At 43.1% G+C, this 13959-nt stretch overlaps 1 protein-coding gene across 1 annotated transcript in view; it reads right to left on the bottom strand.

Annotated features, from left to right (window-relative positions):
- The window catches only part of LOC124620373 (odorant receptor 43a-like), a 35688-nt gene that overhangs the window by 5598 nt on the left and 16131 nt on the right, over nt 1–13959 (bottom strand). Inside the window, exon 3 of the mRNA XM_047147044.1 lies at nt 10800–10913. Within this exon, the coding sequence (XP_047003000.1) occupies nt 10800–10913 (114 nt within the window). The remainder of the gene's footprint in view (nt 1–10799; nt 10914–13959) is intronic.

The following is a 13959-nucleotide window of genomic DNA, read 5'->3' on the forward strand; positions in this document are numbered from 1 at the left end:
GGAAATGGGTACGTAAGTTGACGTACTTAATCGAAAATAACCTTATGATGCAGTCACAAATCTTCTAATATTTTTATGGAATTATATTTACAGATGCCTAAGCTTATTGTATTACACCTATGACCAGCCACCCCTACCCCACTTGCCGCTACTGCCGTCTATTGCAAAATTCGGAATCAAAGTTATAGACCTAATATTATAAAACGCAGTAATTGATAGCTTCATGACACCATTTGATTGAAATAATTTGCCACAAACTGTACTACAACTTCTCAGGAGCAGTTGCTCCACGTAGCTATGGCGTTTCAAGTTGTAGGGAATATAAACATTTTTAGACAATTCTGCAGAGAGCGGACCAAGAAAATATTTTTGCCGGTAGTTGGCATTACAAAAAGTATAGTGGGGTAAAGGCACATTTATTATAACATGTTTCTGATGGCTGTGAACAAGCTTATTATACACTACTGGTCATTAAAATTGCTGCACCAAGAAGAAATGCAGATGATAAACGCTTATTCATTGGACAAATATATTATACCAGAACTGACATATGATTACATTTTCAAGCAATTTGGGTGCATAGATCCTGAGAAATCAGTAGCCAGAACAACCAACTCTGGCCGTAATAACGGCCTTGATACGTCTCGACATTGAGTCAAACAGAGCTTGGATGGCGTGTACAGGTACAGCTGCCCACGCAGCTTCAACACGATACCACAGTTCATCAAGAGTAGTGACTGACGTATTGAGACGAGCCAGTTGCTCGGCCACCATTGATCAGACGCTTTCAATTGGTGAGAGATCTGGAGAATGTGCTGGCCAGGGCAGCAGTCGAACATTTTCTCTATCCAGAAGGGCCCGTACAGAACCTGCAACATGCGGTCGTGCATTATCCTGCTGAAATGTAGGGTTTCATAGGGATCAAATGAAGGGTAGAGCCACGGGTTGTAACACATCTGAAATGTTACGTCCACTGTTCCAAGTGCCGTCAATGCCAACAAGAGGTGATCGAGACGTGTAACCAATGACACCCCATACCATCACGCCGGGTGATACGCCAGTATGGCGATGACGAATACACGCTTCCAATGTGCGTTCACCGCGATGTCGCCAAACACGGATGCGATCATCATGATGCTGTAAACAGAACTTGTATTCACCCGAAAAAATGACGTTTTGCCATTCGTGCACCCAGGTTCGCCGTTGAGTACAACATCGCAGACGCTCCTGTTTGTGATGCAGCGTTAAGGGTAACCGCAGCCATGGTCTCCGAGCTCATAGTCCATGCTCCTGCAAACGTCATCGAACTGTCCGTGCAGATGGTTGTTGTCTTGCAAACGTCCCCATCTGTTGACTTAGGGATCGAGACGTGGCTGCACGATCCGTTACAGCCACGTAGATAAGATGTCTGTCATCTCGACTGCAAGTGATACGAGGCCGTTGAGATCCAGCACGGCGTTCCGTATTACTCTCCTGAACCCACAGATTACATATTCTGCTAACAGTCATGGATCTTGACAAACGCGAGCAGTAATGTAACGATACGATAAACCGCAATCGCGATAGGCTACAATCCGACCTGATCGGAAACGTGATGGTGCGCATTTCTCCTCCTTACATGAGGCATCACAACAACGTTTCACCAGGCAACGCCGGTCAAGTGCTGTTTGTGTATGAGAAATCGGTTGGACACTTTCCTCATGTCAGCACGTTGTAGATGTCGCCACCGGCGCCAGCCTTGTGTGAATGCTCTGAAAAGCTAATCATTTGCATATCACAGCATCTTCTTCCTGTCGGTTAAATTTCACGTCTGTAGCACGTCATTTTCATGGCGTAGCAATTTTAATGGCCGGTAGTGTAATAGACATAAAAAAAACATTTTCTTTATACATATGGTAATGACAAAATTATAAAGGTTACGCGAGATATTAGTTTTAAATACGGGAATACTATGTGGGGCCACAAATCGTCAAAATCTAAAACCACAAAAACTGTGGGGTATGAAAAGAAGCATCAGATCAAAATTCATTTTTACAGACGTTCTGTCCTAGTGTCAACGAAAATATCGTATTCCCCGTCCCCTGGTTTACTACCAGTATTTAGCTTTGAGGCATGTGTTCGTACTGCTGTTTTATATTTTGATTTTATGTCCCTCGTCATGTTGCACAATTGTCGTCTTTGTAGTTTTGACGATGTTTGGTGCCACATAATATTCCGAATCGAATACTTTGTGTAATCTTCTGTTACTGTAATTTTGTCATTGCCATTTGTAGAAAGAAAATTTTTCTTTTCTGTCTACTGTAATATGTTGGGTCTTAGCCATCAGACATATGGTATAATAAATGTACATTAGTTGATATGCCTTGGCGCCACTAGATAGTTTGCAACGACACCTGACGATAAAAATATCTTCTCGGTCCGTAGTCTGCAGAATGTTTGTCTCCTAGAAAACTTGAAACGCGAGATTTATGTGCAGCGTGCAGTAATCGCTCCCGGATAGGTGTAGTGCAGTTTGTACCAAGTCATTTCAATCCAGTGGAGTTATGTAGCTATCCATTACTGCGTTTCATAAAATATTTGCATTTGATCTTTTGTAGATATCAGATGATGGTTACATTCCGAAACGCGTCATATTAGCAATAAAGTCATTCGTTGCTTTTTGGCTAACCGTTACCTTTGCGACCCAGTCAGCCCGCATATAGAACTGCTGATTAATTTTTTACAGCGTCGTGATTGTAAAACATTATTATGTTATGGTAAAGAACAAGTACAAAAGGGTATGGCAGTCTCTCGTAAATAATATTTATTTCATTTTCAGATTTCACTCACTGTGTAGCCATCTTCAGCGCAGTAAATGTAAGTTAAAACATTAAAACCACTTACATAAGCACGTACTCCCAACCTTTGACATGAACTGTCCAATTGCTAGTAAGTGCAAGTGATTTTAATGTCTTAACTTACATTTACTGCACTGAAGATGACTATATAGTGACCAAAATCTGGATATGAAATAAATATTATTGGCGACTGTTTGCTGTATCCTCCATCACTTGAAATAATACAGTAGCTGGGCACAGCTGCTTCCTCACGAAACTAAACGTAACTAATGAAGGAATCTACAGTTTGCCCCATCCGCTTAGCTACGAGCATTATTGCCGATTCGTAGAGCCGCGCCGTCCCCTTATCGAATCCGCCCGCTTCATTAACGACGACGGCCAACATGCCGATCAGCCTGCGTGTGGTTTCATGGCGGCTTCCCGCATGAGAGTAGGTGTATAATAGGCTGATACCCACTTCCCGCATCTGTTACAAACGTTCCCACACTTTCACATGGGATAACAATAAACACAGACAGATGGGGGTGCACAAATTCCGTGCCGAGGGTAAGAGGTAGTGAAAAGAGGACAATCTGGCCACCCTCTGTCACTAACATCACCATATCCTAAAATTAACATGCCGAACCCCTGAAGACGCGGGATAAAGGCCATGAAAAAGAAAGAAGGAATTTACAGTACAGTTTTCGAGAACACACAGTACAGTTTTCGAGAACGCAGATTCCAGGAATAAACGAGGGCTGTTCTATAAGAAGTAGCACACATTTATTTGTCTCGTTCGATTTCGGTTAAAACACGCGGAATTTTTTGTGGGACATTGTGAAATATTCCCACTTCATCTCCTATAGTTTCATAAAGTTCTGATAAGTTGCGGCGCTATACGGAGCCTTGAAAACGTCGTCTGTAACGGAATTGCATTAAAAGCAGAGAACTCTTATTGAGTTTTATTTGGAGGAAAAGGTGGTGGTGGTGGTAAGTTCATAAGGCACCAAACTGCTTACATACTACTTAATCTAATTTAAACTAACGTTAAGGACAACACACACACCCATGCCCGAGGGAGGGCTCGAACCTCCGATGGGGTGAGCCGTGTGAACCGTGGCAAGGCACCCTAGAGCTTGCGGCTACCCCGCGCAGCTTTGTGTAAAGCCAAAGCTGCGCAGATACTCCTATGCGCCGGCAGAATGTTTACGGAGACCTGGCAATGAGTCATCTGTCATCGTTCCATGCAGGTAGCGATCTTCTGCGAGCCGGCCGGCCGCCCGCAGCTGTGACTCCTGCAATGTTGGATCGTGCGTACACTCTCATTCCAGTTGATCGAAGAATAATAATCGTGCTACTCGCTGCTCATCTGGACATCTCTGTTGGTAGTGCTGACAGTTGGGTACTCATAAGGTGTGTGCCCGCTGTGTTTGTCCCCGTCTAACAGAAGATCATAAAGAGCAACTTAGGACCACCTGTATGGAACTGCTTGCACGTTAAGAGGTTGATCGTGACAATTTTTCGTCAAACATCATCACAGGTGATGAAACATGGGTTCGTCACTTTGAAGCAGGAACAAACCGGCAATCCATGGAGTGTTGCAACACGGCCTCTCCTGCAAAGAAAAAGTTCAAAGGCGCACACACGGCCGACAAAGCTATGGCGACCATCTTCTGGCACTCTGAAGGCGTTATGTTGATTGATGTCCTCCCTCACTGTGCAAAGACCAGATCTGAGGTGTATTGTGCTACCCTCAGGAAATTGAGGGTACGACTTCAGCGTGTTTGTCACCACAAAATTGTAAACGAACTTTTCCTTCTTCACAACGCAAGGCCTTGCCCAAGTCTACACACCGAGAGGAACTCACAAAACTTCATTGGATTCAAATGGTTCAAATGGCTCTGAGCACTATGCAACTTAACTTCTGAGGTCATCAGTCACCTAGAACTTAGAACTAATTAAACCTAACTAACGTAAGGACATCACACACATCCATGCCCGAGGCAGGATTCGAACCTGCGACCGGAGCTGTCGCTCGGCTCCAGACTGTTGTGGCTAGAACCGCACGGTCACTCCAGCCGGTAAACTTCATTGGACCGTTCTTCTATTTCCACCCTACAGTTCGGGTCTCTCACCTTCCAACTTCAACTCACATATTACACTTTCAGATTAACAATGCTAAGTACCCGTAGGACACTGACAGTAGTCAATCTCACACGTTCAAAGTGTCGGTGGGTACATAAATGTCTAGTTGTAACCCTCTGTCAGAGGCAGAATGGCCCACAGACTGTGTTAGGGTTGTTGCTGTTCAGTGTTCTTACTGTGGTACTGCGTAGGGTGTTTCCGTAAGAATGTGCAGAATGTAACAGGATGTAAGTTGGCAGAAAAAATGGTCAGATTCGCACCAAACATGAGACCGTTATACGTCACAATGAGAAGGTGAAGATACCTAACGTAATTCGGCGGTTATGAGAACATTTGCCTATCAGTATGGAGTGCAAAAAGGGGTGACAGCCAACTGACGGTAATTAATACACCATTCCTATATAGTGCATGTCTTTGAGCGGAAGGTGGAACAGGCAACGTGAGAAACTTTTAGTTTTGAAAAGCCAGCCATACAATGGCGTAGCGAAGGTGGGCTGTGAGGGATACTACGGAAACCACTTAAAGGGGTGGAAGGAGGAAGGTCAGCGACCCTGGACTAGGTGATCCAGGCTAGAGTACCACGTGTAGCGGCACATCTGCACAAGGGACAGAAAAAAAGCTTCAGAAAGCTGCATTTCGGAATTCCAACAGGATACAAACAAGAGCCAGTGACGCATTTCGTCCAGCGAATGCGACACACAGAAAGGTCTATGTACTTTAGGCATCTAGAATGGGCACGAAACGTGTGATTGGCGGAAACGCACTAGGAAGGAGAAAAATACTGAAGTTTCTATGCAGTTTGATAGAAGGGACATTGCGATTGGTAGAGAGAGTTTCTACAAAATAAAAGGAATGCTCCTGTTGGTCGAAAAGGGCCGTGACATGAAAAACGAATGAACCCAAGTGGGGGAGGCAGTTCTGCCATGAGTAGGACAAGAGAGAAATTTTCGAGGACTCTCCTCTAAACTGGCATCAAGTGCAGAACGGAGCACTTAACGCACTGTATGACGCAGAGCAGAAATTTGTGTGGACACTGCGTTCACAGTGGCTGCACTTCAGCTAGAAATTAGCTGCAGCAACGTTTAGCTCCAACTGTGGAGAAACGAACCAGCCAGATTAGTTAATTGTTCTTGCGAGAACTGAGATGGCACTATATTATGCACGCTGCTGCAACCATGCGCATGTATATCGCCACATAAGAAGACTAGGGCTGAATACATGTTTTCTCGCATATCGAGAAACATAGGGAAGTTTCTGCAGGAAATTTCAGCAAAGGCCAGATTAGTTTTGTAGGAATTTCAGTGGGAGAGAGCGGCCTTGCAGTTGGCAGCACGTCACAGTTTAAGGTAAATACCGCAGCAGAGGGGTAAACTTTGTTGGTTCACCAGCTTGCGTACACTGTAAACTCGAGCGACCTTGGCTAACTTTGCACTGAAATTTGTCACTTAACTAACATTCACCGTAGAGTTCATTGTCATCCTAAATAGTTCCGAACTTTGAACCTGAATCGGACTATTTTCGTAGTACTGACCAACATCATAATGTATGTGTAGGAGCAATTTTGTAAAGAAACTTCCAATTAAACTTTCATAATATTGTGTTTAGGACTAATGTTGTTTCAGAGAGTTAATATTTGATATTGTTGTGTATAAAATTATTTCACTTTTTGATGTAGGCAAGATGTGTTATCCATTGTGCTGTTTTAATGTCGTTGAGTTGAAAACTGTGTAAAAGCGTGTAATTTTGTGAGAAAAATTATGACATTAAACTTGTCATTTCACCTTACACAGTTGTTCTCAATTCTAGAATAACCAAAATTGCAGATTACAAGGACGTTTCTCGTTCGTCTTCTCAGGTATGATGGAGTAATTCAGAGAAGAACGACACATTCGTCTGATAAGCGTGAGAGTATCATGGAGATGTTCCACCAACTCCCCAGAGAGACACTAAAGGAGAGCATTGGTGTTTCACTGTCAAATTTGGGAAACGGACATGCATTTCAAGGAATCATCATAACGGTAGCAACAGTAGTACTCTCCACTAGATATTTTAAGGTGGCTCGTAGACTGTGGACGTATGTGTTAATGTAAAATTCTTGATGGTGCCTGTTCCAAATGCACTACAATACTTTTTATTTACTTAGATTGTTAGTTACTTATTTACTTGTTACATACAATCATTTCAACGATTACTTTAAGGAAATGATGTGGAACGAGTCAGAATACTAATCATGTTAAATTTAATAAATATACTATGTTTGACGCAGACTCAAACAAATACACATAAAAAATAGTTCTTTTAGAGAATACCAGTTTTAAGTGCAATTTCGTCCATTGAATAGTAGGGGCTATTCACAATAAATGATTTTATGTCAAATTTGAAACTTGCTTTGCTACATGTCAAACGCTTTATTTTATTCGCAAATGATCAAAAATTTTTGTTGCTGCATATTGAACTCCTTTTTGAGCCACTTAACGCTTTAGTAATACCGTTTCCCCGCTAGTGTAGTAGGTGTGGAGATCACTATCCTTCTCGTGATGGTTTTTCTGTGATGAATTTCGTTAGCAAATATATGTACACTGAGGTTACAGAAAGATATGAATAGCGATATGCATGTATGCAGACGACTGTCGTATCGCATATACAAGGTATAAAAGGGCAGGGCATTGGCGGAACTATCTTTTGTACTCAGGTGATTCATGTGAAAAGGTTTCGGGGTTGATTACGACCGCATGACAGGAGTTCACAGACTTTGAAAGCGGCGTGGCTATTGGAGCTAGACGTATGGAACATTCCATTTCGAAAATAGTTAGGGAATTCAATATTCCGAGGTCAAAGGTGTCAAGTGTGTGTCGAGAATATCACATTTCAGGCATCACTTTTTACCACAGACAACGCAGTGGCCGACGACCTTCACATAACGACCGAGAGCAGCGGCGTTTGCGTAGAGTTGTCGGTGCTAATAGACAAGAAACACTGTGTGAAATAACCGCAGAAACCAACGTGGGACGTACGGCCGTCGCATCCGTTAGGACAGTGTGACGAAATTTGGCGTTAATCGACTATGGCAGCAGACGACCACGCAAGTGCCTCTGCTAACAGCACGACTTCGCCTGCAAGGCCTCTCCTGGACTCGTGACCGTATCAGTTGGACCCTAGACGACTGGAAAACCGTGTCCTGGTCAGATGAGTACTGATAAGCGCTGATGGTAGGGTGGTAGTGGGACGCAGACAAAACGAAGCCATGGACCCAAGTTGTCAACAAGGCACTGTGGAAGGTGATAGTTGTCCATAATGGAGTGAGCTACATCTACATCTACATGATTACTCTGCTATTCACAATAAAGTGCCTGGCAGAGTGTTCAATGAACCACCTTCATGCTGTCTCTCTACCGTTCCACTCTCGAACGGCACGCGTGAAAACCGAGCACTTAAATTTTTCTGTGCGACCCCTGATTTCTCTTATTTTATCGTAATGATCATTTCTCCCTATGTAGGTGGGGCCGGCCGTTGTGGCCGTGCGGCTCTAGGCGCTTCAGTCTGGATCCGCGTGACCGCTACGGTCGCAGGTTCGAATCCTGCCTCGGGCATGGATGTGTGTGATGTCCTTAGGTTAGTTAGGTTTAAGTAGTTCTAAGTTCTAGGGGACTGATGACCTCAGAAGTTAAGTCCCATAGTGCTCAGAGCCATTTGAACCAAGATGCTCCTTGTCCAGGTCGGGCACAACGAGTTGTGACTCCACAGAACATTGCAGCAGTTGAAGCCATAATGAAGGAAAATTCGGAGTAGGTATTAAAATCCATGGAGAAGAAATAAAAACTTTAAGGTTCGCCGATGACATAGTAATTCTGTCAGAGACAGTAAAGGACTTGGAAGAGCAGTTGAACGGAATGGACAGTGTCATGAAAGGAGGGTATAAGATGAACATCAACAAAAGCAAAATATGGATAATGGAATGTAGTCGAATTAAGTCGGATGATGCTGAGGGAATTAGATTAGGAAATGAGACACTCAAAGTAGTAAAGGAGTTTTGCTATTTGGGGAGCAAACTAAATGATGATGGTCGAAGTAGAGAGGATATAAAATGTAGAGTGGCAATGGCAAGGAAAGCGTTTCTGAAGAAGAGAAATTTGTTAACGTTGACTATAGATTTAAGTGGCAGTAAGTCGTTTCTGAAAGTATTTGTATGGAGTGTAGCTATGTACGGAAGTGAAACATGGACGATAAATAGTTTGGACAAGAAGAGAATAGAAGCTTTCGAAATGTGGTGCTACAGAATAATGCTGAAGATTAGATGGGTAGATCATATAACTAATGAAGAGGTATTGAATAGGATTGGGGAGAAGAGAAGTTTGTGGCACAACTTAACTAGAAGAAGGGATAGATTGGTAGGTCATGTTCTGAGGCATCAAGGGATCACCAATTTAGTATTGGAGGGCAGCGTGGAGGGTAAAAATCGTAGAGGGAGACCAAGAGATGAATACGCTAAACAGATTCAGAAGGATGTAGGTTGCAGTAGGTACTGGGAGATGAAGAAGATTGCACAGGATAGAGTAGCATGGAGAGCTGCATCAAACCAGTCTCAGGACTGAAGACCACAACAACAACAACTACGAACTGTGAACTTTCTGACAGGAAATCACGAATCCAGTCGCACAACTGAGGCGATACTCCGTAGGTACACAGTTTGGTTGGAAGACGCTTGAGAGGAACGGTGTCGAAAGCCTTCTGGAAATCTAAAAATATGGAATCAATTTGACATCCCCTGTCTGTAGAACTCATTACTTCATTAGGATAAAGAGCTAGTTGTGTTTCACAAGAACGATATTTTCTGAATCCGTGCTGACTATATGTCAATAAATCGTTTTCTTCAAGGTACTTCATAATGTTCGAATACAGCATATGTTCCAAAACCCTACTGCAAATCGATGTTAGTGATATAGGCCTGTAATTCAGCGGATTACTCCTACTTCCCTTTTTGAGTGTTGGTGTGACTTGAGCAATTTTCCGGTCTTTAGGTACGGATCTTCCTGTGAGCGAGTGGTTGTATATAATTGCTAAATATGGAGCTATTTTATCAGCATACTCTGAGGGGAACCTGACTGGTATACAATATGGACCGGAGGCCTTGCCTTTATTAAGTGAATTAAGCTGCTTCAATGTTTCTCATCTTGGCAGTTTTTCTTGATTGGAATTCAGGAATATTTACTTCGTCTTCTTTGGTGAAGGAGTTTCGGAAAACCGTGTTTAATAATTCTGCTATGGTGGTACTGTCATCAGTGACTTCACCGTTGTTATCGCGCAGTGGAGGTACTGATTGCGTCTTGATACTGGTGTGCTTACATGAAATGGACTGGGTCCTCTAGCCCAACTGAACAGATCGTTGACTGGAAATGGTTGTTTTCGGGTACCTGGACACCATTTGCAGCCATTCAGAGACTTTATGAATGACAGTCGTTTGCAATTTGTTTGAAGAACATTCTGAAAAATCGAACGAATGATCTGGCCACTGAGATAGCACGACATGAATTCCATCTAATCTTCATGGGACATAATCGGGAGGTCAGTTCGTGCACAAAATCCGGCACCAGCAACACTTCCGCCATTATGGCAGGCTATACAGGCAGCATCGTTCAATAATTGTGCAAGGGTCTTCCAACGACTTGTTGAGACCCCGCCACGTAGAGTTGTCACACAGCGCCAGGCAAAAGGAGCTCCGGCACGATACCAGGAGGTAGCCCTTTTGTAACCTCCGTGTAGATCAAATATTAAATAAAACGACATTTTTATGATTTTAATTTCGACACTAGTGTGTTCCACTTACTAACAAGCACTCACCTCGTCAATAATCGCCTGTCCTGTGAGGCAGTACAGGCCACTCTGACACATGAAGATAGGAACGGCGAGAAACATTTTGGTTCTAGCGGACACACTGGTGTCTCTCTCCAGCATCTGTAATGTACACGTTCACTCGAAGAATACAATTCAGATATACAGAAAGTAAATATCTAAGCAATATAGCAGTAGTTTTATCAGTGACAAAACTCGAAAATAATAAATGACATTTAAAAATTTTGAAACAATAACATTCCCTCCATTAATCAGTAATTGACCTCTAGAAGAATTTTACACGACTTAATGTGTCATTTTGTCTTACATTATAAGATCTGAAGTATTGCCACAGCATTACAACATCCTAAAGTACGAGGGTGAGGCAAATGAAAACCTTAAATTTGTAATAACAGACGGAAATTTCCCGCCGTTATCCTCTAAGTTGTTAAGCGTGCTACAAACAGCGTGCAGAATGGCCTGTAGGTAGCAGCACAATGCAGATGCACACATACCGTCGCAGTATCAATATAAAGATGGCCGCCTCACATGTGACTTGCACCAGGGAAGAACAACGTTCTGTTATTCGGTTTTTGCGTAGTGAAGGTGTGAAACCTATTGAAATTCATCGACGAATGAAGGCTCAGTACGGTGATGCATGTTTGTCACAGCAGCAAGTCTACGAATGGATTAGGAAGTTCGCAAATGGTGTGACTTCAGTGGAAGATGCTCCTCGCCGGCCGGAGTAGCCGAGCGGTTCTAGGCGCTACAGTCTGGAACCGCGCGACCGCTACGGTCGCAGGTTCGAATCCTGCCTTGGGCGTGGATGCGTGTGATGTCCTTAGGTTAGTTAGGTTTCAGTAGTTCTAAGTTCTAGGGGACTGATGACCTCAGAAGTTAAGTCCCATAGTGCTCAGAGCCATTTGAACCAAGATGCTCCTTGTCCAGGTCGGGCACAACGAGTTGTGACTCCACAGAACATTGCAGCAGTTGAAGCCATAATAAAGGAAAATCGCTGAATGACACTGAATGACATTGCAGCATGTTTGCAGATTAGTCATGGGTCAGCACACCACACTGTGTATGATGTGCTCCAGTTTCACAAAGCGTCTGCAAGATGCATGGCATGGAAGCTGACTCCTGAAGTGAGAGAACGACGTTTTGACGCTTGTGGAGAACTTCTTCGGCGCTCTGAGCGAGAAGGTTATGGCTTCCTTGCAAGAATCGTTACTGGGGATGAAACCTGGGTTCACTTCCGCCAACCGGAAACGAAGAGAGAGAACATGGAATGGCACCATTCCTTATCACCAAAACCAAAGAAGTTTCGAACAGAACCATCAACAGGGAAGGTTATGCTGGCATCGGAACGAAAAAGGCGTCATTTTGGAGCGTTACATGCCTAGAGGCATGCACTGCACATGCACTGTCACCAGTGCATCATACACAGATCTCCTAAAAATTCATCTGCGGTCTGCAATCAAATCAAAGCAACGTGGATTGCTGTCAGCAGGTGTCCTTTTGCAACATGACAATGCAAGGCCCCACAATGCCCGTACAACAGTTGCAACAATCACAGACCTGCCTTTTGAGTTTCTTCCTCATCCACCATACTCACCAGACCTTGCCCCAAATGATTTCCATATGTTTGGACCACTCAAAGACGCAATGGGAAGAAAGAAGTTCCGTTCTGATGAAGAGGTACGCCACGCGGTGCATGAGTGGTTGCGCAGATTACCAATAGAATTTTTTTCTAAAGAAATTTAGAATTTATGCACTTCGTTATCGCTGGAGGACTTGCATTGAGCGTGGGGGAGATTATGTTGAAAAGCGATGCAACTTTGTACCACTTCTGCACAGCTAATGATATTTAAAAGAATATTTAAGGTTTTCATTTGACTCACCCTCGTAAATTTCCATGGATGTACAAGTTGGTTTGAAACTCGTTCTACTTTGCTATAATAGACCTTATTAATATGGTATTACTTCGGTATAATTATAACGATCGCAAATGTTTTAGATCTTTCAAGATTTTAATTGCAGCCAGAAAACACTGGAATGGGCGAGATATCGAATCTTTGTAATTAGTGTCTCCTAATGTCTAAATCAGTCATTTGTTTTACACTGTTGAAGACATTATTTCTTCCACCTGTTCCATATAATTTCGTCGCGAAATCAGTGGATTGTAGACACGAGAAGAGCTTCTAACGAAACACCATTTATCCCAGTATACGATTAGAGACATGTGAGGAAACTGCATCACTTTCATTCCACGCAAAATGTCAATTCGTCATTTTGGCGTGTTTGGTAGTTAATGAGACAACTACGAAGAGCATTACAGGTGGGATAACAATGACATTTGTGGAATATCACAAGTAATACTTGCACGGGGTCTTATAGGAAGCTGTAAAGGTAAGTGATGCTATGGATGAAATGGGAACCATGTGCAGAGCAAGGAGATCAGCATTCTTGCCCTCTGCAGCTCCATCTAGAGCCCTGGACGTTATTCTGTGATGTGACACCGCATGTTCTATGATCCCTTCCCTTATTCTAACCAGCATATTCCACGTGTTCCTTTCTTTGTCCATTTAGCGCCTCCTGATTTGCTATCGTAACAGTCCTCTTAACTTTCATCTCGCTCCTATAACGCCACATCTCAAACTCTTCCGTCCTCGTCCACGTTCCCCAGATGAACATTCTCAATAATTTATTTTCCAAATTAAGGCCTGTGTTTGGTATCAGTAGATTTCTCTTGGCGAAGAATACTCTCTTATCCTTTGTTAGTCTGCGTTTTTTGTGCTTTTTTATTAATAAGTGGTACCTTATTACGCTTCTAAGGTAGCAAATTTCCCTTACTATGTCTTTTCCAACTTCGATATTAAGTTTGGCGCTAATTCGATTTCTGCTACAAGTCATCTCCCACCGCTCGTCCCCTCACCCAACCAACCCCCTCCCCTTGCCCACAATAAATTCTCTATGAGCACTAGCTTTTTTATCCCGTTCAATAGACCTTGTAACTCTATTTCACTTTCTGTTAAGATTCTTACAGACCTCAACATATCTATTCACTGATATACTTTCACCTTGATTTTCGATAAGCAGTTTGACAGTAAAGACAGACTGCATCCTTGCAATACGCTTGTTAGCACACGGTCGTTTGTCTTGGTCTGGC

This window comes from Schistocerca americana, chromosome 6 (assembly GCF_021461395.2).
Source record: "Schistocerca americana isolate TAMUIC-IGC-003095 chromosome 6, iqSchAmer2.1, whole genome shotgun sequence".
NCBI classification, from domain to species: Eukaryota; Metazoa; Arthropoda; class Insecta; order Orthoptera; family Acrididae; genus Schistocerca; species Schistocerca americana.